The following is a 25,176-nucleotide window of genomic DNA, read 5'->3' as shown; positions in this document are numbered from 1 at the left end:
AAAAATTTTTCACTTTAAATGTAAAAAATGCCGGGATAATTTTTAAATGCACCTACTTGATGCACTTCTTTATCTAGAGAAACGTAACATTTGAACTGTCGTAAAGAGTCGCCGAGTGTCGTTAGATCTTTCTTACTCGTTCGAGCAGTGGTGCTACCCAAATGGTCGTTTAATTGAATATTTTAAAGGTGATCATTTCGACGAAAGTACATTTTCAGCACATAACTTCGCCTGACGGACAGAAATGGAGGAAGAAAGAAGCTCTGGAGAAACTAATGTATCCCTTAATCCCCATGGCACTGCTCTGAACTTCCTCCCTCTCACACGGACCGATATAGGCCTATATATAAGCTCTTTTAAGAACGAGAAGGAGAACTTTTCGTTGTAAAAATTAGTCGGAATTTGGTGGTTATAAAGTACCGAATTTGATGGAGATTCCTCAGAATCATTCTACTTTTCTCGATAAAGGTTGACAAGTGATTATTTACAAAAATAAAAAAAAAAAAAAAATGAAATTCGGTGCTTGTTAAAACTATCAAACGGACTAGACTTGGTAGGGACATTCATATTTATTAATTTTTTACTGACAATCTTAAAGAGAATGAAAAAATTATATAAAATAAGAAGGGTTAAAAATCGTTCCAAAAATATAAATTTTTACAGGATTTTTCGGACATCTTTGGGAATTCGGCAGTATGACTAGATTTAAGATTTAGAGTAAGATTCGATTTTAGGTGTTATTCGGGCCCTTCAAAATTAGAAAAAAATAGAAAATTGATTGTAAGAAAAAAATTTCAATCAATAAGTGACGATTTTCTTTTTTTTAATTATGTATGAATAATGTTTATTTATGACAAAACTAACACCGAGTACGAAATAAATACACTAAAAACTCCTTGTTGAAAATGTTCACCAAAAAACATTAACTATCCGTATAGTTTTGATACAACTGAAGATTTATGCACAAACTTGCATACTTACTCACATTATTAGCTTTGAGCAGCGATATATAAGTAAAGTAGTCCGTTCAACAAAATACGCGACCCTGCAACTCTGTAGGAAATACATGTATCTTATAGGAACCAATTGTTATCAATAGAAAAAAATTAACGTACAATTAATAATAACAGCTGTTAGTCTTTAGTTTCAAATAAACAATTATGTACGTTAATTTTTTTCTATTGATAATAAATTGGTTATATAATATAGTTTGTTGAATGGACTACTTTTCTTGCAGCGCTACCATCACGGCTCAAAGTCAATAGGCTAATGCCAGCCTTCTCCACTAGTGGCGAGTACGATCATCAGTAAATCTGCAAGTGACAAAGTCAAAATAATCATATAATTTGGAGCAAATTTATAACGAAGTACGTTTTATTTGAGCCATAAATTTTTACAATTTTAACGATCCAGCAAATCAGATAGTAATTCTTCGTCCCTCGAATCTAATGTTTGTTTTGAAAAATCTAAAAACGTATGTTAATCCAAATACAATTTCACGTTTTAATTCTTTTTTTGAATTGCTAAGTTTCTGTCAAAAAGAACAAACTTTGGTTCCCTCGTCTCTTTAATTTGGTTGGAAGAAACAAAGACAAATTGATCTGTTGCTGTAAAAATTTGCTACTATGCACTAAGTTTTTCAATTTGCCGTTAATGTTCTTGTATGGATAATGTATAGTACAGTCCACTACGACCTCAAATTGTTCACTATTTGCTACGGCTATAAGTCCGAACAGGTGAAGTTGGTAGAAGTGGCTAAATAGGCTGAACTGTTAGTGGTGGAATCTGAGCGATCACTTTCTGTTCCGGCAGGATCAGCTCCTCCTGATGCTTCTCTGCAACTTCCTTAGTTTGTCGTAACACCTTAAGCATCTCTTCCATATTCTCCTGCTGCTGGACTCTTCTGCAGGGCAGCTGCAACGAGCATGTATGTATGTAGAAAACATAAAAATTATACGAGTGTTCTATAATTATAGATGCTCAAGTTTAATATTTCAACACCTTCTTTCTAGCATGTTTTGGCTTCACTCACATTTATTTTAATGATTTTACATAATATTGAATTTATCTACATATAGGCAAAAAACATCTACTTTTACAAAAGACAACGTAAATATTTTCAACAGTGCCGTTGAAATTATTTAGAAAATTTGGAATAATATTTTCGGATATTCGATGAAATTGGATTCGATTGAAACTCAAGTATGCAGGCTTAGGGTTATCGGCATAAAATTTTTCGAAAATATTTAAATATTACATTTTACAGTGATAGACGATTTTTTGATTTGAATAATACTTATTTAGGTATGCGCCCCTATTTTCGGTCATGTCTCTATATTTGATGAATAATTAATATTAATAACGTAATTATACGTAAAAATTTGTTTTTAATAATTGCCTGAATGAATCAAACATCTTCAACAGAAACATACTATTCAAATTCCGATATCAAGTTTCGATCCTATAGAAAAAATTAATTCAAAGTTGACCAAAATTGGGGCTTAACTGACCGGAAATAGGGGCATATACCTTTCCATAATTGAATCATATACTGTAAAATATGTATGAATGATAATTGAAGCGATGCTAATATCCTTCAATTTTTCATCAAATTCATTCAGTTTGATATTTTCCACTTCATTTATTGATGTATAAGAAAAGACTATTGATGTCCATAAATATGAATGAAAATTTTTGTCTGCATTTTCCTCTACAAATGTCAATTTAAAAAATAAAAAATTTGTCAAACTTTTCCGATAGTGGTTATTGATTATGTACTCAATAGAGCTCATAAAACGTGAAATATCACGTACAAGAAATACATTCGAAATTATGAAATTACCAAAAATAGAATTTGATTATTTCAAAAGAAATAGAGAATAACTGATGGAAAATGTTAAAATTGTTCCTCGGATGAAATAAATCGAAGAAATGACAGTGAGCATAAATAATATAATAAGCGTGAAATGGGTTAAATTCTAATTCTACTGTTAGAATATTGATTCGATTACTTTATTATAGTTTCGGTGTATTGCAAGAAGTAAGATTTTATGAAATTAAAGAATCTTGCTGGATAAGCATGTGTTAGATAATCATGCAATAGTTTACAAGTGGAATAAATGAAGAAAATAATCAACAAAAGTCTGCGTCGCTGAAAATACTATAGCTACTGTAGCTTTAATGCTGAAAAATGTGATTTATTTGCGCCGGAAATAGATCGAGCCAGAGGCTTTGCTCGTCTTAAACTGTTCCGAGTTAACTCCTACTCTTCCATCTTAAGCAAATAAAGATGGAAAGCGAATCAGGATGGCAATGCACATGTAGAGTATGGGTCGTGTGCATGTACCGCGCAAATATATGTGTATGTGTGTGCGTGTGTATGCAGGATGATAATGATGATGCATACACATCCAGCCCAGTACATAGCCAAGTGCAGTGCAGGTGGATAAGAAGAAGTCGGGAGGTTTGTGTGTGCAGCAGTCGCGGGGGGCGCTTGCGCAATCGCGCGACTCTCTCGCCGCTGCTGCAAAATCGGCTCGCAGAGCAGCGCACGTCAAATGCAAAGAGGAGCCGAGAGCGCACAACTGGCCGCGTGCTCGTGCGGTGGCTACACACGCTCGGCTACAGCAGCTACCACTGTAGTATTTGCAGGCCGTCTCGTCTCGTGGGTTCGCGCCGCGTGCGGAGCAGCCAGTCAACGCAGCCGCGTCGCAGGGAGCGCAACGCAACGCAGCGCAGGCACAACATGAGCACCGGTACCATGTACCTGTCCTCGTGGAAATGGTCCACCAGCGCGAGCAGTTGCAAGGACAATAATCGCGCTTCGCTCGTGCTCGCCTGGCAATTGTTCCTGGTACTCGTCGTGTCCTGGACGTCGGCGCACAACGATCCAGCCACAGGTTAGCCACACTCGCGCTTTTATTCCCATTCTCTCACATTCATCCAGTAATTAAATTCTCTCGAGTTTGTATTAATGCACGCGGCAGAACTCGAGGCAGCTGCGTTTAGCCGTTAAAACAAATATTCATTTGTCATTATTGGCCCGCGGAACTTTGCGCGCCGTGCCTCGCTTCGAGCTATACGCGAAATCGCGCAAACAACGACAGCAACAACAACAACAACAACAACAACAACAACAGAAACGAATAAGTCGCGAGTCGAACTCGCATATACGCAAGAAGTGATTTCAGCTCACGCTCGCGACTGTAATTTCGTTCTCTTTCTTTCTTTCACGTATACAATTTGACGCGCGCATCTCCCGCGCTCTAGCTCGTCGTATATAAATACGCGCCCGCGTGCAGTGCATCGGCGAAAATTCGCGGCGCAGCGCAGCGCGTGCAACTTGCCGCTCGAATAAGTATACAAGTTCTAACTGTGTGGTGATGTTTTGCACGGGCCGCCCTATACTGTGCGTGAGAGCGAGTACGTGTGTGTGTGTGCGTATAAATACAAGTAAAAGCCTGGGAAATTCGCGAGCTTTGTTCGTCGTTCGTTTCGATGTATAAGTTTGAACCCGGGCTTTTTACGCGCGTATACAAATGAACGAGACAGGACGCTCGGGTGAACGGCGGAGGGAGGGGGCAGCTAGAAAAGTCCGGGAGTTTTCTTTGGTCAAATAAAGCCATCGTTGGGCCGGACTTTTTTACAACGTGAAAATTATAATATTTCATCGCTCGGTATACGTATATTATAAACTACAAACAAAGTAAAAAGTCGAGGAGAGAGAAAAAAAGCGTTAAAACGCAGAACGTGTAAAATTAATCCAGTAACCGCATTCGGCCGGGCGAGTTTGTGATTCATCGCGTCCGCGTAGCTCCTCTCCCTCTCACGCGCGCGCATAAACATTTGTCAAGCCGCTGCTAGTCGCGCATATATTTTACCCTCGTTAACATGTGTATGCCATACAGGTATAAGTCGTAAGTTCGATTGATATACCGCGCGTATACGTATGCGGCTATATCTCTGCGCGTACCTATGTGTAGGTATACGCGTGTAAACCGAATCGCGCGCTGATTTGCTTTATCACCGTAACGTGTCTCGCGCTCGTGTTCATCCGCTAATTATTGTTTCGCCAGAGTTTCTCCGCGCAGCGGAGGCAATGTATTTTTTCCCTTATTTTTTGCCAGCTCGAAGATGAGAGAATTATTGCCCCTCTATTTTAACGATCGTTTGTACATTTAAAGATTATTGGGAGATGGGGGGGAGCAAGAAAAGTAGCTACGAATTTATTGCGTTCGATCGATGCGTATACAACAAGCCGTTTGGTATTATTGTGTACGCGATAAAGTAGTTTTCATTTCGTTTGTAGAGAAAAATACAAGAACGGTCTCGTTGGTGTATTGGCAATTAGAGAAGTTCGTGCCTTTTTTTCCGAAACTTTTTAATAGTTTATTTATTCGCAATTGGAACATTGAACGAATAAATGTTGAATATTTCCTGAATTTGCTCATAAAATTACACGTCGTGATCATCATTTTATTTGAAAGAAAAATAAAAATATTCACTCAATAGAAGTGTATAACTTTGCTTAGTTAAATGAGAGAAGCTCGGCGCCGTACTGCCTCGAGATAGCGAGAGCGCGCGAGGAACATATATTTTTCCTGCGCCCCAGCGCACGTCGGTACTGCGGCGCGTGTGTGTAAACTGACGAGGAGAAAAAATCCTTTGTGATACGCGCGCGCGCGCACACATCCCGCACGCATTATTTTTTCGGCTGAGAAATCACATTTTATGCACCGAGGAGAAAAAAAATTAATTGCGCTCACGTGGTTAAATGAGGCGATAAAACGACGCGCACCGAAAAAGGCCATACGTAAATTAAATACTATATTTTGCATATTAGAGGGACGACGATGCTCGCATTAAAAGTGCTGACTAAGAAGAATGCATAAAAACATACGCAGTATTGATTATACATTTCTTGCTCGATGGTAAAATCGGCTTATGGACTCTGGTATACGTTTCATAGCAAAAGAATTAGCATTCAAACTGTCATCAATTTTTTCCCCCTTATAAATACAATGTAAGACTTAGGTCTTGCAAAAAAAAAGGTAAAAAAGGAAAAAGCAGATTTTTAGGCCTTCGTTATTTCAGATTCAGTACAGTTTACTTTGTACATTTAATGTTTATATCTAAAAGGAGGGTAAAAAATACGAAAAAGAAAAAGCGAAACGAAAGAGGTGGAAGCGAAAAGAGCGTAATCTCTTTGCATCTTATTTCGCGTGTAGTAGAACCATCGGTCTCCTCCTCTCTCTCTCTCTCTCTCTCGACCTTTCACAGCTAACTCGCCGCGCAGTACACGGCGCACGATTGAGATACGAACAAATTTTATTCCATCGCGAGAGCCTCTGACGTCCCTTAAATGTGCACCACGCTCCCATATTTCATAATAAAAAAGCATCACGAGTAATAAAGAGAAACGTCTGGAACTTGTTACGTGTCCATTAATGAAAAATTTGTCGGCGTGCGCCTCGAGTGAAATTAATTATATTTATATTACATATATCTTATATATCGCTTCTCACGCGCACCGAGCGCAGACGAGAAAAGTGATGATGTTTCTTGCTCGGCCACGACGTGCTGCTCGCCGTACGCCATTGTGCTGTAATCACAGGGTTAAAAAAAGGATCATTAAATTTTTTCACCGTACTTGTTCGATTCGTTGAAGAATTCGATCACCAGGCGTGTACGTATTACGCGTGTTTATTATATGTTGGCGCAGGTCGTGATTACGCCGGCCCTATACTATCCCTCCCAGTGTTATATATATAAATGTATACCACTATATATAGAGAGAGAGAGAGAAAGAGAGGCGAACAAAAATCTCAAAAGAAGCTGAGCAATTAAACGGCTAACGTTGCTGGAGAGCACATTTTCATGTGCACACGCGGCTGTATTTCCTCCGAAAAGCTTTTCATTACCAACCTCATTAAAGCTCGCTCACGGCCCCGTAGTGCTTATACATAAAACTGTTGTATACGTATAACATACACACGTATACCTTGCCTTCTCTCTCTTTTTTTTCTACCTTCTCCTTCGACTATTTATTTTTGTTCTTCGTATAATATCATCAAATGCTGCTACGGAGTTGGCCCGGGCTTGTGTTTGCGCTGGCTTTCTTCGCCGGGCTTTCGATTATTATGCGGATCGTTGAATATTGAGCCGATTTTTCGTTTTTACGTATAAATATAATAGCCCAGGCAGCAACGATTGTTCAGCTTTTAATGGAAATTAATAATATTTTTTGTTCGTGTATGCGCACGATGGCAACAACAAAAAATGTCGGCTCGGACCAATACACGATATTCACGAGGCAGCGAAAGCTTTCATTAAAAATGTTGTATTTCTACACCCACGTCGAATTATGCAGAAAGAGGTCTGTGTGCAGCTGCCATATTATTCATAGCACGATCAAAACTCTGCCATGCGTGCGCAAAAACGATCAATCACTTCCTCGCTTGGCTCTCGAAAAAAATAGCGCAATTTCCCGAACAACATTTTGCAGAAAACAATTGAAATTTGTTTCTCGCGGTGGGAGTGTGCTGTGTGTGCTGGGAAAGCTGGGAAGCCAGCTTTTTTCTCCGCAAGCTGCAGCTCGAGCAGCGTACATAGCCTCGGCATAAAAGTCAATCGACACCACTCTATAAAATCTTCATTGTCCTTTTATCATAGCTTTCGAGTCTTGGCCGACTGCTACGGCAAATTATCATCTCTCTTTTTGCCTCCTCCTGCCCCGCGCGCAAGCTCGCAAGCTCGTCGCTCGCTCGTCACTCGACGAGTCCTTTGAGCAGCAGCGCAGCTGTCCCCCCGCTTTTCTCGCTTATACTCGCCCTGCAGCTATGCACTCGATGGTCCGGTGTCTTTACTCTTATATAAACGGGCGCGCGAATCGAAAGCAAAACCGATGAAGCCTGTTCTTTCTCTCTCGGCCGTGTTCTATCTATACGTTTTCTCTCTGTCAACGAGCGAATCGTACGAGTGAAAGGCTATAATTGCCGAAGGTGCAAAGAAAAGAGAACGGCACTTGTAAATTTCTCTGTCTTTCGGATCTCCCTTTTTTCCCCATTCTTCCTTCTTTTTCCATTCTGCCACGAGTCTTTACAGTAACAAAGGGCATATCGAATTCTAAGGCAATCCTTTGGACACTACTATTATAACTACGCAACAATGCTTGCTTGTCAGCATATGCATGTACAAATACCTATATATACATTATATGCGTTTCTCTCTCTCTCACTGGCTGCTTTGAAGACTGCTGCGCACACTCATACACTTATACTCGCACGTACACAAATACACAGACACGCACACACCGACGTGCAATGCAAGGCACCAATGCCTGTCAGCTGCAGTTTCTCACTCTCAGCCAGCGCCGAACTGTATTGTATATCATACACACGTGCCCAGGTTTGATGGTGTGTTACGTTGGATTCTGATTGGGGAGTTCATATCCCACGTATACACAAACACGTATTTTATTAAAACCTCGAGGCTTTGATGCATTGCGCCAGTGTTGGCGAGAGCGAGAGAGAGTGTGTGTATTCGCGAAAATCGAGCAAAGCACTCGCTCGTTCTCGTTATTCATTTTCTACAGCCCGAGCAAATCACTATTCTCTGTTTCTCTCTCTCTCTCTCTCTCTCTCTCTTTCTCCTCTCGCCCTGCGTGCGAAGCTTTTTTGAAGGGACGTGTGTGCGGGACTACGACGCCGCTGCGCCGAGCCATTATAATATATTATTGTATTTTAAGCGTGTGCATGTACCCGCGGTGTGTTTACAGCGCGCGTCGGCGTTGACGTCGGTTTATCCGCCTATGGATGCACGGCGTATCTCTACACGAGCTGCACATAAGCGAGAGACGCGTGCGGCGAATTCCGTCGCACGCGCACCCGTATATGTGTTGCATTTTGTGCGTCTCGTTGAATATGTTTACGGCCTGACGGCAAAATATCTCTTTCTGTCTCGCTCTCTATCGCTCTATATCTCTCTTCAGCTGCGCGCGCGCCCGTCTATATAGGATATGCGTGCGCGTGTACACGGTGTAATTCGCTTGCCGCAGCTTGATTGTCATCATGAGCGCGGGCGCGCGCGGGGAGGGACCGTGCGAGAGCTGTGCGCGAGCCCATCGTACAATTTAAACTGACACGCGTGTGTATACAGAAATTTATCCCAGCCTTCGCTCGAGTACCAATTATTTTTCATTTTTTTGTTGTTCGTTGTTGTTGTTGTTGTTGTTGGCAGTTTTCGCTGTCGCTTTTTCGTCACAAAGCCGCGACATCGGCCATTTATTCCGGTAACCGTTACATCGATCGGTATGCACATACGCGATCGTCGCAATGCGATCGTTCGAAAGCTCGCGGGTACACGTTGTTTGTAGTATATATAGTGGCACTAGCGATACGCCATAAAGCGTAGACAGTCTAAAACTAGGACGGTAACTGATTATGAGAAATAATAGACTAAAAGTGCACGTTAACGTGGCCACATATACCCATGTGTATTTGTACACCCACATGTATTCGAGCTCTCTCGCGCTCATGATGAGGCGCACACGGGAACAGAGAGAGAAGATCGCGTGTCATAAATGGCCGACCTATCGACACACTCGCGCGAGCAGCTGCACACACCGCACGTCATGCACTCGCGAAGCCGTGAGCTAATCAATTTTCTTTCAATTAATCCCTCATCGACCCCTTTGGCTCTCTGGCTTTGGTGACTCGATAATCGCCGCGCATTGACTTTACCCGCAACATTTATTTTACTCTTGCGTTATACGACGACGCTTACGATAGGCGAAAAATTTGCCTAGCGCCGTCGCGACAATTTTCCTACCCTAACAAGATTCTCCGAGCATAAAATAAAGATTATCATCACGCATAAGTAGATGATAAGGTCGAATCCTTATACACGTCGGGAATCATAGTCTACAATTAGGATTGCATTATAAGAGAGAGAGAGAAAGAAAAGAGCTCGACGAAGTTGGTCTCGCGGTCTATGCCGCGCGCGCGCGCTCGTACAAAATGACCCATAGTCGTAATGCTTCTCCAAAGAAGTTCTATATCTCTTTGCTAAAGTATTATATACTTTGCAGGGGCGTATTATACGTCTTTTCCTCGGTAGGGTAATGAGATGCGTTAAGTTTTAAGAGTCGCGCAACGACGACGACGACGACGACGACGAAGAGAGGCCCCACATTGACTCGTCGCTGCTCGCTCTCTGCCTCGAAACGACGATTAATATTATTATTCATATCAGCTGCGCTCCAAAGAAGGCGCAGATTTTCCCCTTTTTTTTGCTCGGGAAAACTCTCGTAGAGAGCTCTGTTGCGCGAAATTTACGATCGAGCACGGTTGTGGTCCGAAAAAAGAGAAAAAAAAAAATTATATAAAATTGGCGCGCGCGCGCCTAGGCACAGACACACATACACACGCGTACATACGTATACTCGTACATAGCCGTGCGCAAGGAGCTTTTTATCGATATACACACCGTACCGTGTGCATAATTAGAATCGTAAAAGCCCGCCGTGTACGGCTAAGTGCGGCTGCTCTCTGTCTTTCTATATATCTTCTTACTACGCGCGGCTTATATTATAGCCTTGCAAGAGGAAACGAGAGGGCGAGTGAGAGTGAGAGAGAGAAAGAGCTCCATGTCGGTGAATTAATAGGATTTTTAATTAAAACGCGCGCATCATAATCGGCCCCTGGAACTGTACTGGGAGTTTAGCCGCAGCTTCGCCGCTCTTTTTCGCGCGCTCAGGCATAATGTATACCCGCTTGTATATAACACCTACACACCCACACGCGTACACACATAAATACACAGCCACACTAACCTCTCTCTCTCTCTCTCTCTCACTGTTGCTTCGCACGCCAGCAAAATGAAAGAATTATGGCGTCTTTACTACGCGTGTATGTGTTTATGCATGTATAACGAAACTTACACCGACACACGGCGAATTTTAATGCGTTTCTCGCTCGAGAGCAAAAAAATAATATTTATTTCGTCGTGTGATTAAGCAAATGCGCGTTGACGTCGCCGCGCGCAGTGTATTTAAACGCAAGCAGTTCCCGAGGACGGCTGACTCGCAAGCTTTTAGAAACCGTTGAGAGAGAGAGAGAGCACGCGTAATAGCCGTGTGGCCACTCTTGTTATCGCCGCTGTTCGGCTTTAAAATTGCGCCTTTTTGTATATAAATATAACCGAGAGTTCCTTCTTTTTTTTTGCTCTATTAGCGAATTTGCACGCGTGCGTGGTTACGCGAGTACAAGAGCTTTCATTCAAGTTTCATGCACACAGACTTGGAGTAGTTGGCGCGATGAAGTGAGAACGGTCTTCTTTCCTTTTTTTTATCATCGTAGCTGTTGAAAACGCCTCATCAAAGACGAGAGAAAAGATTGGCTTCATTCACGGACACGCGCGCCTTTAATATGCGAGAATTTAAGCCGTTTTCATCAATACGTACTCGCAGCTGCGAGTGCAGTCAAAAATTCGATTAGCTCGCCTTTTCTCATTCGAATCGAACGTATATGCACGCGCGCACCAGTTCGGGCTGTTCTTTTTCTCAAATAATCTTTAATCTCCGCGAACGATTGATGATTGCTCCTCTATTTTTTTTGGATTTTATCTTATACGTACCGGCATATAGCCTTTCCGGAGGATTCATTTGAATGGCGGCAGCGGCGTCTGCGTTTGCGTCGGCGAGCTGCAGCAGCACGGAGCTATTTGCTCATTGCAAAAAGTCCGACTGAAGTGGCAAGCCTCTGACCCTCGAGTGTGTACATCGAAATTCACTCGATGTATATTAGATCAGCCTTATATACAGTTAGAAATAGCGACCCTCCGCGAATGCACGTGAATATCGATATTCATTAACTCGAGTGCTCGAAATGCGCCTCTTTATGAATAGAGCGCGCGCAAAGCGAGGTAATATAGCCCTCGTACCTCGTTCCACCGGTCTCGGCAGTGCAGTGCAGTGCTGCTGCTGCTGCTACACGTGTATGTATATATCGGCGCCCGGGCTTGTATTAAGGGATCAATCTTATCAGGAAGAGGCATTACTTTGACCATATAAGACATCGCGCGTGGGGGGATGGTGCTGGGCTGCGATGCTCGCGCGATGCAAGCATGGCAACGTGTAAGTAGCCTGGCTTCACGCTATAGCGACATATTTTATACCCCCGCTCGGAGAAGCGATGATTGCTCGACGCTAGAAAAGATAGATCACAAAGTGTTGCAGAGAGAGAGAGCAAGTGAGAAAGTGAGAGAGAGAGGAGAAGGTGTTTAAGTACATTGCGTGTAGCCTGTTAATTTGTTGGCAGCCAGGCCGTGGCGCTACAGCCGTCGGGGCGAGAAGAATAATTAAAGCGCGCACTGCCGTAGCTACTGCCGCCGCCACGCATCCCCACGAGGACTAACAAACGCTTCAATCACGGCCAGGCCGTCTCTTCATTTTCCTTGGGCTAATAATTTGTTATTATCTGCAGCCAGGCCTCGATTGTGCGAGAGTCGCGCGTCCGTTGATTCATCAGTATACGGCAGAGAGGAGAGGGGAAGGGAGAGAGCGACGAAGCTAATTTGATTTATTATATAGGAAAAATATCGTCGCGCGAAAGCGTGCGAAGCGATATCTCGTTCGTTGTAAAAAGCTTTGATCGTAAAAAAGCTCGTGGATAGATATAAAAAATAAAGTACTGCGCGCGTATACAGCCTAGGCAGCTGAGCTCTAGCTGTGTGCGCGTGTGTGTGTGTCTGTTTGTAGGCGCGTATGATCTCTGAAAGAGTATAAAATATAAGCAGCGCAAGCGCGTATACGAACGGTACAGAGTAGCCATTGTACTAGCCCCGCTGGCCGAGGCTCTAGCTGCAATATGTGTGCGTGAGAGAGAGATACTCGCGAAGAGATCGGCAGCTCGTAATTTAGTCCAAAGTTATACTCTACACAGCAGCAAATATATATATACGGCCAGCTCACGCATATTCGCATAACTATAAACAGAGAGAGAGAGAGACTAGAGTTGGCTCTTGAGTCTGTGTGGATGTATGGATAATTCCACGTGCACACGCTACAGAACCGAGCAGTGTTTGTTAGGGTATGTGTGTGTGCTTTTTCCCTCTCTCTTTCTCTCTCAACGTTGCCGATAACGCTTATCCGTTTGCTGGATTTATTGCCGCGAGCTCGGAGTATAGCAACGCGCGGCGCGCGGCCATTCCGATGTTAATTAGAAGCTCGTGCAGCTGAGAGAAAGAGAAAGAGAGAGAGCCCACACACGAGCTGCTGCTACGACAACGACGTTGACATACTTTATACCTAACGTCGGGACTCTGGCACGCGATCTCTCGACGACGCTCGTATGTATACACGTTTCTCTCTCTCTCAACTGCTGCTCGCGAGCTTATGTTTGTGTACGTGTAAATGCATGCCTGCGCGAGCTCGAGTTTCTACTACTGCGGTGCTAGCTCTCCCTGAACTCGTCATCGCGTATACACAGTACTCTATACTGCCAAGTATAGCAGAGGGGCTAATACCGATATGCGTTTAAGATATGTGCGCGCGAGCGGGGCCAGACCTTGTTTGTTCGTCGTTTGTGCGTTTGACGGCTGCGAGCGAGGCGCTTATGCACACCGGCTCGCTGTACTTCTCGTGTGCGCGAGGGGGATGCTGGACGCGGCAGCACAGAGGAGGAGGACGACGACGGATTAATTCACGCGCACTTGGCCGCGACATCGGATCGTTAATGACGATTCTCGAGTGGTTGTGGGCATTCGTTGCGGTGAAATTATCACGAATATTTTGCGCAACGAGATTCGACGAAAAAATCGCCCATTTGATGGATTGCCTTTGTCCGCGTATTGTGCGCGTATGTACAAAACTTTTATCACGACCATTCGACGAATATTTTGCTTTTACGCGTGTGAAAATATACTCGATATGATGGGTATTTTTCATGTTTTTTTCCACTCGTGCCCATCCATCGGTACGTGACTTTCGATCTGATGTAACTATTCCTTGATTAGATCTGTCTAATTTGTGAATTAGCAATGACTTCGTAGCATTTTTTTAATTTACCGTTTTGCATTGAAGATTTTTCGGTTCATTTTCGCATCCTATGATAGTTGAAACAATCAAATTTATTTTAACAAATCCTTTTTTACACTGGGAATCCTTTTAATACCATTTACAAGTATTGCAAGTTTTGTTTTTAGTCAAGATAGGAGCTGATAGTATTTATATTTTTCAGTACACCGAAGTAGTTGCTTACAGTTCAAGAAAACAGTAAATATTTTCACAAAAATAAAAGAACAAAACCTCATCGCTTCGATTGGATAAACAAGTCGAGATGGGAAGTTTCGCGTGCAATATATGTATCCGAGATCCGCTCCGTGCACTGCAGGGGCCGATGGCATCGGCCCGTGCGCGCCTATATACCTAGCATCATATTGTAAACTTGATAGTTTGAGAGGGTCTTTTTATATAAATCGCAACGTTGATATTTGCGGAGACTCGGACACGAGCGACGGCCGTAAGGCTTCGCCACGCGAGCCTGCGACACATCACGCGACATTCGCATGCGCGTATTTAATGCAAAACCTGCGTACTCGTATGTGCTTTTTCTTGAAAAAGAATAAAAAATCCAGTTGCGAAACGAGACAACTTGATTAGCTGAGAACTTATCGTACATATTTAATTGAAAAGCTCGACGGCGTATATCTATCTAGCATTTTTATTCACGATCATCAGCGTAAGTCAGGGTCGTAAAAATTTGATTCTCTTTTCTTTTTCACGATCGGATAATCGATTCGCATTCGTTGATAGAATCGTTAAGTTGCCGCATGAGATCCGACGAGAAGCGAGAACACGAGAGAAAGAAATTGACCGTCCAGGTCGCGCGAGAGACAAAGGAAGCAGTGTCGCGTGCACTTGAAAAATCGCTGCGAACTAAAGACGCAGCGTCAGTATATACCTAGTTTATACGGCGCACCAGGTGCAGCTGTGCAATTCGCGTACTTATACTTGCATTACATATATACGCGGCAGCGGCGCAGGACGTACAGGGCTCGAGAGCACTAGTGGCGTGCGCATGTCCAGGCTAGTATAGGGCTAAAAGAGACGATTCACGATGGATTACCTCGGCCGCGCACCTTGTATCGTAGCTCCAGCTCGATAAGTAAATCTTTTAGCCTTGTCCTGCACGCGCGCCGCGAGGAGATTGAGTTGCATTTTCCAGCCCATATAAAAGCGCCGCACAGCTCGTGCATGCGCATATAGAGAACGTTTTTGAGCGAGTGTCAAAAGACGCCTTTTTCTTTCGCCTTTCCCCTAGTATGACACCCACACACATGCGGGCTGAATTATCCTATGATAGGATAAAATCTTTTTCTAAAATATTTCACAATATTCCTTGAAATAAATTAAGGAGTAGAAGTCAATTATTTATTTCAAGTATTGAAAACTATTCTAATATTTTAATGTATTTAATTCATTCTGACGCAACGCGGGTATATGATAAAAATTATATGATCAGAAAATAATATAATGTGTTATACCACCAGAAAACTTGATCGAAAACCCTTTCACAAGATACATGTATTTAAAGATCCTAAACAGTACATGCATTCAATACCGCGAGCGTGGCTCATAAGTGCAACTCCCATACATAAATGCAATTCACATACACGTAGTGAGAGAAAGCATTATAAGCGGATGAAATTAACCGAACTACTCTGTCCGTTGCAGACTTACCAAGATTCGGCAAGCCTTTGAACAACCTGACGGTTTCCGTGGGCCGTGAAGCCGTCTTTGCTTGCATCGTCGAGAATCTAGGCCCTTATAAGGTAAGTTACAATTCGACTTTGTGTGCACTTTCATTTTGACGTCTATATCGTGTATGTGTTTGTGTGTATGTAGATCAAATGTTGTTTTGCATCTGTTATACAACTATGCATTTTGGTGGTATTTTTATTTTTTTTTCATGTAAAACTTCTTATAGGACGAGGAAAAGCTAACTAAAAAAAGCTTGAGAGCGAGGTCACATATGCAAAATTTCCAAATAAGGGATACCCTAACATTTATGCACACAAACACAAATCTTTATAAATTCATGTTCACATTAATACATATTAATATGTATTCAAAGTATATTACGTTATTCTATAAATTAAAAAAAATTGTATGTGGTTTTTTTGTTGAGCTTTTGAAGTTTTACTTATTAAAGCTGTTCTCAAATGAGTTAATTATTGATTCTAAAAATAAAAGGCACGGTAAAATTTATATTTCATGCAAATAACATTTTTACACGTGCACGTCCTTACAAAATAATAAGTAATGCAAAAATATTATGCTTATTTTCATTGTGTATTTAAATGCACGCCTGTACAAATTTCATATAAATAAATGTAACTTTGTCTATACATTTTTCTATGAAAACATAACGATTAATGTTTTAGAATTAATTTATTATTGTAGCAAGATTTATCATGATCAAAGGGGTCATAATCGACCAAGAGATTTTCGATTTCGACAGATGGAGTATTGCCATTTTGCAAGTGCCAAAAAAGTATCTGATTAGTTTATATGTACGAGGTGTATCCGAAGGCTTTTAATATATATTCCTTTTTGATTTTACGAGAAATGAAAACTACTGCTAATTCTTGTGTTAGTATTCGAGAGTTCTTTCTTACTCTTTCGTACATAACAACTGTAAGAGCGGCACTGGCACCGGCAAGTATTAGATAGAAAGTATCGCAAGTGGTCTATGTATATTTTATGTATATACATACAGAGGGTGAGAGAGAAGAAAGCTCGCAAGTACCGCGTGAAAATCGCGTTGCGTATCTTGGGAAAAAGTCCATTAAGTATGAGAGAACGAAATCCCGGGGGGCGTGAGTTCAGCAGTTTGTTAAGCGATTTTCTCGGCCGTCTCTCGCACCCAAGAAGATCACTGATTTTTCCACGCGGCAGACTATTTGCGTGGGTATGCCGGAGTATAATACGCGCGGGTAGCGCTGGCCACTCGCGAACATCCTCTATTTTACCCAGCTTTTTTTCTCTCAACGTAGTCCTAGGCACACGCTTCTTTTTAGCTCTATATTTTTCCTTTTTTTTCGTGCCTGTCTTATTAGCGGCTGCATCTCTCGGAAAATACAGCTGATGGACGTTTACACGTAAAACTTCAGCTCCTTGAGAGACGAGGAGAAAAGATCTGTTTCTAGCTCGTGAAGGGTTTTATTCGTATCTCCCTAACAAACAATGATTTGTTGATTTTGCACCTTTTTTTCACTGAGCTATTTGAATGCATTTAACAACGTTTGTTTGATTATCGTTAAATCATCACATATAATAACGAAAAATAATCGAATTTTCATTTTAATATATACGTAATATCGGAGCTGCGAATACACAAATTCCAACCCGGATATACTTGTAGTCTTGTCCGATAAAAGCGGATTTTCCTGTCCACGATCGCAAATGGTATATTACATTATCCTCGTCTGGCATCGGTATACTTTGCCGTACACGAGTATGTCCGTGTATGTGTATGAATCGAAAGGCGGAAATGAATGTTTCCTCCCTTTATGTACGTATCAGCAGCTATCTGCAATACGTCAGCTTCTCTGCAGCATAAGTATAAACTTTAAATTAAATTTTCCCCATCTCTCTTACCCTTTTCCGTATGTGTATAATATTTTTCTTTTGCGCGCGAGTATCAAATATTATTAGGACATTCGATACGCGCAAAAGTATACATCGAAATAGACGAAAAAGAGGTATAATAACTCAAGCTGACACGCGGATACTTGAGAAAAGCTCGCGCATTGTCTCCTTCCATCAATTTGTATTAAATTAAACTCTATTAATTTAGTTTAAAATCAATGCTGAAAACTTTTCATCTCGCACACGCAGTTACTTAATCGAGCATCCAGGCGTGAACCATAAAGACAATTCGATATTTGAGGCGTTAATTGAGAACAGAGAATTCGTCTCTGCCTTTTTCTTTCTTCAATCGAATTGAACAGTACCTTTCAATGCAGAGATTAAATTAGCCAGCTGCCAAGCTGAAAAAGCTAGATAAATAAAGTCTCTAAAACGAATTAGAATTGATCTTGTAGCGGCACGCTTTTCTCCCTCTGACAAAAAATCATAATTTACATCGCTCCGGCAGCACAAAGTTTTGCCCCAGCATTGACAAACTAAACCGTCTGAGCTTCATACAATCTCTTCTATTAGCCAAAGGAAAAGTTTTCGCCCTCTTTCATGAGCCATAATAATCGAAGAGAGCAGAATATAAGCTCTCGAACAATATGTTCGTCTGGAAAATTTTCTTTGTCTCGAATGTGTCTAATAAGGAAATGATTCATAAGATAATTTTACGTTCAATTTCTCGATTTCCATTGTTAAAAAGAATTAATATTGAATTCAGCTGATGGACTTCAATATTTATTATCCTTTGGGGGAATACAATTTTTTGATTTAAAGCGACAGATACAAAGAAGTAATATTATATACGACGACGGGAAAACAAGTGGGTGTATGCTCCATCGCTGGTTTCTGGTTCTTAATACGGCAGTTGGGAGCTAGTTAAATGCCACTCCATATCTTGCTAGTTACGGGGTTGCTATTCTCTATAGCATATGCTCGACGTCGTAATATATGAAAGCGATAAAGGTCGAGTGTACAGTCTCCGCGATTACCGGGCCATCAACGATTCAAGGATTAGAGAAAGAGAAACTCGGAGATGAATAGAGAGAGAGGGGAGCGAGAGAGGATTATATTAATTATTTGCCACTGGTGTATACTCGAACGCGTGGGCTGCAAAGGTTTTCGAGTGAAACAGACAGCCAAACACAGGTATGCAGTTGTGGAATTCTGTCTTCGAAGAGGAGCTCCTTAATAAGTGTGAAGGAGTTTGACTTGCCTGCAGATAACGTTGAATAGTGGACATGCTTTGGCGGTAATTTCAGGATCGTTTGGGGAAATTTTTTAATGCAAACATTTTTTAATGATACGTTTTTATCAATGCAAGGGAAACAACAATATCAGTGGTCCATCAGTAGTTGACCCTTGCAAAATTAGCGAAAAGAGAGGAGTTCTACGAGTTTTCAAAATGTGTGCTTTTATATATATGCGATCATTTTTATTTTGCCACTTGCAGATTTACTGTTGAAGGCATTCGCCATCTAGCGGCGGATGCTGAATATCAACCAAAAATTTTCAATTTAACAATAAAATTAAATTTTTCTTGTTTAGTTTTAAATTGAAAATAATGAATATAATTGCATTTTCATTTTCTTAGTGCAGTTGATAAAAAAAGTAATTCAGTACATAAATTGATAATGAAGATTTCCTGTAAGAATACCTTGAATTAAATTCGGCATCGATTACTTTAATTTTAACGTCTGATTTAACATTAATTTCAAGGTTTCTTTTAACAGTACAGCCAGGAGCTTGGTGTCGACCTTTGTTAAACACTTCTTGACTGGCACGTCCGAAAATTTATAGCTTTTTGCACGCTACGGTGCACCCCGATCAAAAATTCGCTCAGCTTGTATGTACATGGGAACGCAGCATAGAAACGGCACCAGTAGCGGGCTCCCCTGGCCGCTTTTTCTTCTGTCCAAAGTGGCAGCTCTGCTTTACCTGCTCTCACACGCGCGCACATAGACACACACGGTGTCCGGTTAATAACGACGCGCTGCTTCGGTAAATAAAGCCACTTTGCAAAATTGACGGGCCGCCACCGTCGCTACTGCTGCTGCTTTTTATCGCGAAAATGAAATTTATGAATGGCGTCTCGCTATTTTCGTTGCACGCAGATGCGTGGCTCACTATTACGATGGTTTTCTAGCGTGTAAAATAAAATAAAAAAGCAAAAAAGTATACTGGCATTAGTTTTTGTGTATGTGTTTTCTCGCGTACATTATGTGTAGCACAAGTCGACACGGATGAAAAAACGATCGATGCGCTCACGTGTGTCAATCATTGAAGCGAATCTAGTCTCGGTGTGCACGCGCGAAAATGCACCAGCTCCCATGTGTTGCGCGCGCGGAAAGCACAACTTGGTGACTATACACCAGCCACTCCGTATACACAGAGTATATAGTAGTACATAAGCGGGAGAGCGGCCGGGAGGTGAGTTTATATACACACGGGGTGCAGCGAGTGCGGCGCCGGTCAAAATACGCCGCCTTTGAAGAAAAGGCGAAATAAGTAAAGTGCCTTCTTCTTCCAAGTCTTCTGCTTTTACTTCTTTTTCTTCGTCTTCTTCTTCTTCTACTTCTCTCTGCTTGTATAGTATACATACACCTCGGCACGCGCGCCTAATGTGCACAAGCCCGACGAGCTAGCGAATAAAGCACTAGGCTCTTTTACTGCTTTTCGGTAAGTACCTTGGCAGCGTGCGCGTAATACCCTGTACTTTGCCCCCGCTCGATCGCTCGCTCGCTCGCTCTGCCTCTACCTCTGCCTCTGTTACGCCGAGCTATATGCCCCCTCGTATATGTACGTGCTTTTAAGTTTGTGTAATCGTCGTAAGTGAATTCGTGCGATGAAACGATTGCAAACATGAGGTGTAAAATAAGAAAATAATGCTCACCTATATGCGCGAGCCCTCCAGTGCGGGAGTACGCCTCGTGTGCCTCTGACCATACCGCGACCCCATACAAAGTGTGTTATTTTAATAATATCGTCCAGGATAGTTTCGGCTTAATTGATATGTCATAATTGCGAATAGTGCAAACAAATTATCATCCCCAAAAGCAAACCCATATGAATCGCAGCTTTGAGCGATGAAACGCTCAGTAGCAAATCCCTTAATATCCGCCGTTCGTTCCTTGAGACCCGCCACCGAGCGTCTTGATAAATATCCAAACAGCAGCAGTAGCAGCCGAACGATATCATGGCAAGTTAGGAATATATATGCGAATAGATAGATACTATACCTATATTCGGGGAGGACACGTGCATGTGTGCGCTGCAGGTATAGCAGGGCCAGCTCGGCAGTAGACAAGCTATATATACAGTATATAGCCAAGGCAAGCAGGCAGGCAGGCATGCAGGCAGCAGCAGCATAAACACGGAGTTATTAGCATGGAGCCATCAATCACGCATCCCTTACTTGCGCACACACAGTCTTATGCCGTCGACGAATGCAAGTCAAATTAATCAGGCGCGCTGCGAGCATCGCTAAGCCAAAGCTATACATACAGTCGAGGATCTTGTCAAGTGCCTTACATCCTATCCTCCTTCTCGTTGTCTGCGCGCGTCGCTCGAAATTCTTAACTAAAATAGCAAATTTACCGAGCTAGGCGAGCGTGGCGGAAATTCTTTCTTTCTTTTTTTAAAGAGGAAATTCACTGTTTTTCTCCTAGCATTTTATCTCGGATGATTAGGCAATCTAGAATATATACCGAGTAATTCTTATTTTACCGCGCGAGATCGCGGGGAATACCTAGTAGGGTATCAAAAATCGTAGCTGCGGCGAAGTTAGCGAGCGAAGAAAAAGACCAAAGAGCTGCTGCTGCTGCTGCTGCTGCTTGCCTGAGCGCTCGGAGCTTGCGGTGGCACAGATAGAACTCGAGCATAAATGAGAGAAAGAGAGACTCTACAATAATTAAGCAGATGATACCTCCGAGACTAATTAAGATCTTCTACTTCTTCTTACTTGCTCGAGCTGCTGCTGCTTCTGCTGCGCGCCCTGCGCATACACACACGCGCGCGCACACCTTCTATGTCTATATGCTTTGAGACGATGATATGGGTTCGGTTTCCTTGCGCGAGCGCGAGAATATTATAAGTAAATTTTCCTATCCTGCAATAACGAGTGATTATCTCTGTTTATGGCTGGGACGTATAGCGCACTGCTCATTTTCGTTTATATGCACATTGTATGTAAACGTCAATCGTCGAGCTACATCTGCGAATGAATGTGGAAATAATTTTAGCATAAAGTTTATTAAAGTTCCGACGGCTAATCAAGTTATTAGATTTCCACGAAAAACAGTAAATTGCACGAAAAGTGTTCACCACGAATAGATGTTGTTATTGTCTCGACTAGACTATACGCGATCAATTAATAAGCGATAAACGCGTAGAAATGATTTTTTTCCCCCGGATAATTCATTACGAGTGACGATAACATGAATCTCGATCGTTGCGCGAAAGAGAAGCCATTAATAGCGCGAAGCCTCTGGATCGTGGGGCCTTAGAGTAGCCTGGGAAACAATTAATAACTATGACTTTGTATTGTGTGTGGATCGTTAGCTCGAGTAGTACGAGCGGTTAGTCTGCGCGACTACAGCTCGTGTGTAGCGCAAAATAAAAACGATAAATAATGTGTGACTAGCTGGAATGGCGAAGAAAAAAAAGGGCACAATACTAGTGAATCATCGCCAGGCGCGCGTACGTGTGTGCAAGTGTACTTTTGCTCGAGGATTTTTCAGCATCTCGAGTGGTATCGCCACCGAAGTCGCCCTCGCGTCGATTCCTTGCGAGATTTATCGTTCCGCGCGTATATGGCACATATACGCGGGCAAAGCCGCCAGGCAGATGCTACCGCACCTCAGCAAAGGAATGCCACGCGCGCGCGAGGATTATACACATGCGCACATTTATATATGTAGAAGCCGCTCGAAACTCCGACTTGCTGCTCCAAGAGGAGGAGAGAGAGCGAGATGAATGGAGCCATAATTCCTGAGTGCGTTCGTTGATTGCTCCCGTTCCTGAGCTTATGATACTCACTTTAGCCTTCGATTGATTCGTACGGGTGCAGAAATACTTTTTTTCTCTTCATTTTTCACGCAGAAAAATATCATTGTTTATCAGAGTAGAAAAATTAGCTGAAAATATCCATTTGATTAACGGCTCGGCGAGATATGAACGAGTCAGCCCAGTGGACACTCGATTATATACCTGTGCTGGAAATAATATTATTATTCGCTGCCGGGGCGAGTATCATTTGTTTACTCTCTTTCTCTTGGTTATCCTGCTAGCAACACCTGATAAGTCGGCGTAAACTCTCGGCATCGTTAATCTTGTCGTCTCACTTTTGCGAGTGAGAATTTTGCCGACAGCAAGAGACCTAGGCGTACACACAAATACATACATATACTCCCCCGCGCTCACATATACATCGTAGACGTTATTTTCTCACTGATTAGTCTCTCTCTCTCTCTCTCTCTCTCTCTCTCCCTCCCTCACTCTCGGACTTGAGGCAAGTTTGATGATGATTGCAACTCACGCAATGGGCATCGCGCTAACATAAATTTAGTCTTTGCAAATGAAGAGCCCCTATAGAGCAGCGCAAAATAAAAAAGAATATTGCACTGTGTTGGTTACAGGGTATAAAAGCCACTTTTTTCGCTCGCCAACCGCGATTAGATGAGAAAGAAAATGAGCTTTACAAGTTGTGCACGCACACGCGCGCGCGCGGCGAGGTGTAATTTTTCACCCGGCGCTGGAATTTCGAGAAAAATCCATTATGTTGATCGAGCGATTCGTGTTCGATCGATTATACGTCTTGTTTTTTGACGCGAAAAATTCATCAATATAAACGGCAACGCGTCAAAAAACAATAGCAGTGCACGAGTATCGGCGATAAAATATATACCGTGTGCAAATGTAGCGCGAAAAAATAAAATCAGACTTTTGGTTGACCAGGCAAAAGCCGCATGAAAAAAAAGGAGAAAAAGACATAAAATATTTTTTCGAATTGTTAACGTTAAACAATTTTCGAGGAGAGCAAGGATGGATACATTAAAAGCTCGGCAAAAGCAGCCACGTATGTATTTCTCCTTTGCTGGGCTACGCTGCAAGACGCGTATATAATATCATTTGCCACTTGTACACGAGAGTGTATACGTTTTTATGTGTACGTAAGCAGAAGGTTCAATGCAATATGCACGCGTGTGGCCGTGTGCACGCGTGTGTGTTTGGATACATACGTATGTGTGGGAGCTTTGAGCGAAACCGCGTAATTGTTGGTCGTCGTGGTTGCTTTAACTGCATGCTCAGCGCGCGCGCGTAGGCCAAAGTACCTGCGCCATCGCGATGCGCTCGATTGAGCGCTGTTATGCGCCTCTGACCGACTTGCACCGCTGCTGCTGCTGCTGTTGCTGTTTATGCATACGCCCAAGACACACGAAATTGTTATGTTGCTGCAGCGCAAGCTTGCATGGCTTCTCTTTTTTTCACGCACACAAAAGAAAGTGACATTCTTTTCTGCCCTGCCTTTGCTTGTACACTCTCGCGCTTGATTAAAGAAAAATGACTCGCGTATCTTTAACGCTCGTTGAAGCTTGGCACGAAGCTTGGCGCGCGTGACAAATATGCAATGGTTTTTCTTCGCGAGCTTCGTTTCTTGGGGCGAGGTCTTTTGTTTCGCGTTTCGTTTCTTGCAGCGCGTGCAAAAAGAGAGGCGCGTAATGATGATTTCGTATTCGCATTTTTAACGCGCACAACTTTGAATTCATATATAAAGTTCGAATATGATACATGTATTTCCCGCTTCACCTTTCAAACGAACAAACGTCTTTGCCACGCGAGAAAAGGGAATCCATTCGGTTTTGAGCTCTCTGCACCGAACAGAAAATTGTATTTCTATTTTACCCTGGCTTCTGGGCGTCGGGTCTCGCCTTTTTAAAAATGATTTTATGCGCTCGTGCTATGTCCCGTGGCGACTGCTTTACGCGAATGGATTTTTGCATTATTAAGAGACGAGGTCTCCGCGCGCCGAGTTTCAAGCCCACTATGATGTGTAAAATGTTTCCTCGCACGGCTGAGCGAGTTGCTTTATTAAAATAATGTAAATAACAAGCTGCTGCTCAGAGAAATATGTTTATATTTTTTATTACGTTCACTAATAAAGAAACGGCCAGGTAATATACAAAGAGAGATGGACTGAATTCGCTGGATAAATGTTTGCTGCAGTTGTGCCACGGAGAACCCGTTGGATAAATATAGGCTCCTGTTGCGTGTTTTAGCTTTGATTTTATTTTCGACTATTTAATAATGATCCACACAAAATTAATTACTCGAAGTTAATTAATTTTACTTTGATAAATGAATAGCAAATAAAAACTATGCGAAACAATTTATTTCGTAATTTAACCGATGAGTCTCGTTTCACTTTTTTTTCGATTATACATCAAATAAAATTCCGAAGAAGGCAATTATAGCCGATGACA

At 42.3% G+C, this 25,176-nt stretch overlaps 1 protein-coding gene across 1 annotated transcript in view; it reads left to right on the top strand.

The window, feature by feature from the left end:
• Positions 1–3,745: 3,745 nt before the first annotated feature.
• The window catches only part of LOC106651259 (protein amalgam-like), a 32,785-nt gene continuing 11,354 nt past the window's right edge, over positions 3,746–25,176 (top strand). The window contains exons 1-2 of the mRNA XM_014369698.2: positions 3,746–3,899; positions 15,734–15,831. Of these exons, the coding sequence (XP_014225184.1) occupies positions 3,746–3,899; positions 15,734–15,831 (252 nt within the window). The remainder of the gene's footprint in view (positions 3,900–15,733; positions 15,832–25,176) is intronic.

The sequence above is a fragment of the Trichogramma pretiosum genome, unplaced genomic scaffold, assembly GCF_000599845.2.
Source record: "Trichogramma pretiosum strain Unisexual culture from Peru unplaced genomic scaffold, Tpre_2.0 scaffold54, whole genome shotgun sequence".
NCBI classification, from domain to species: Eukaryota; Metazoa; Arthropoda; class Insecta; order Hymenoptera; family Trichogrammatidae; genus Trichogramma; species Trichogramma pretiosum.
The sequence above is the reverse complement of the archived record's forward strand: the minus strand, read 5'-3'. Positions and strand labels throughout refer to the sequence as shown.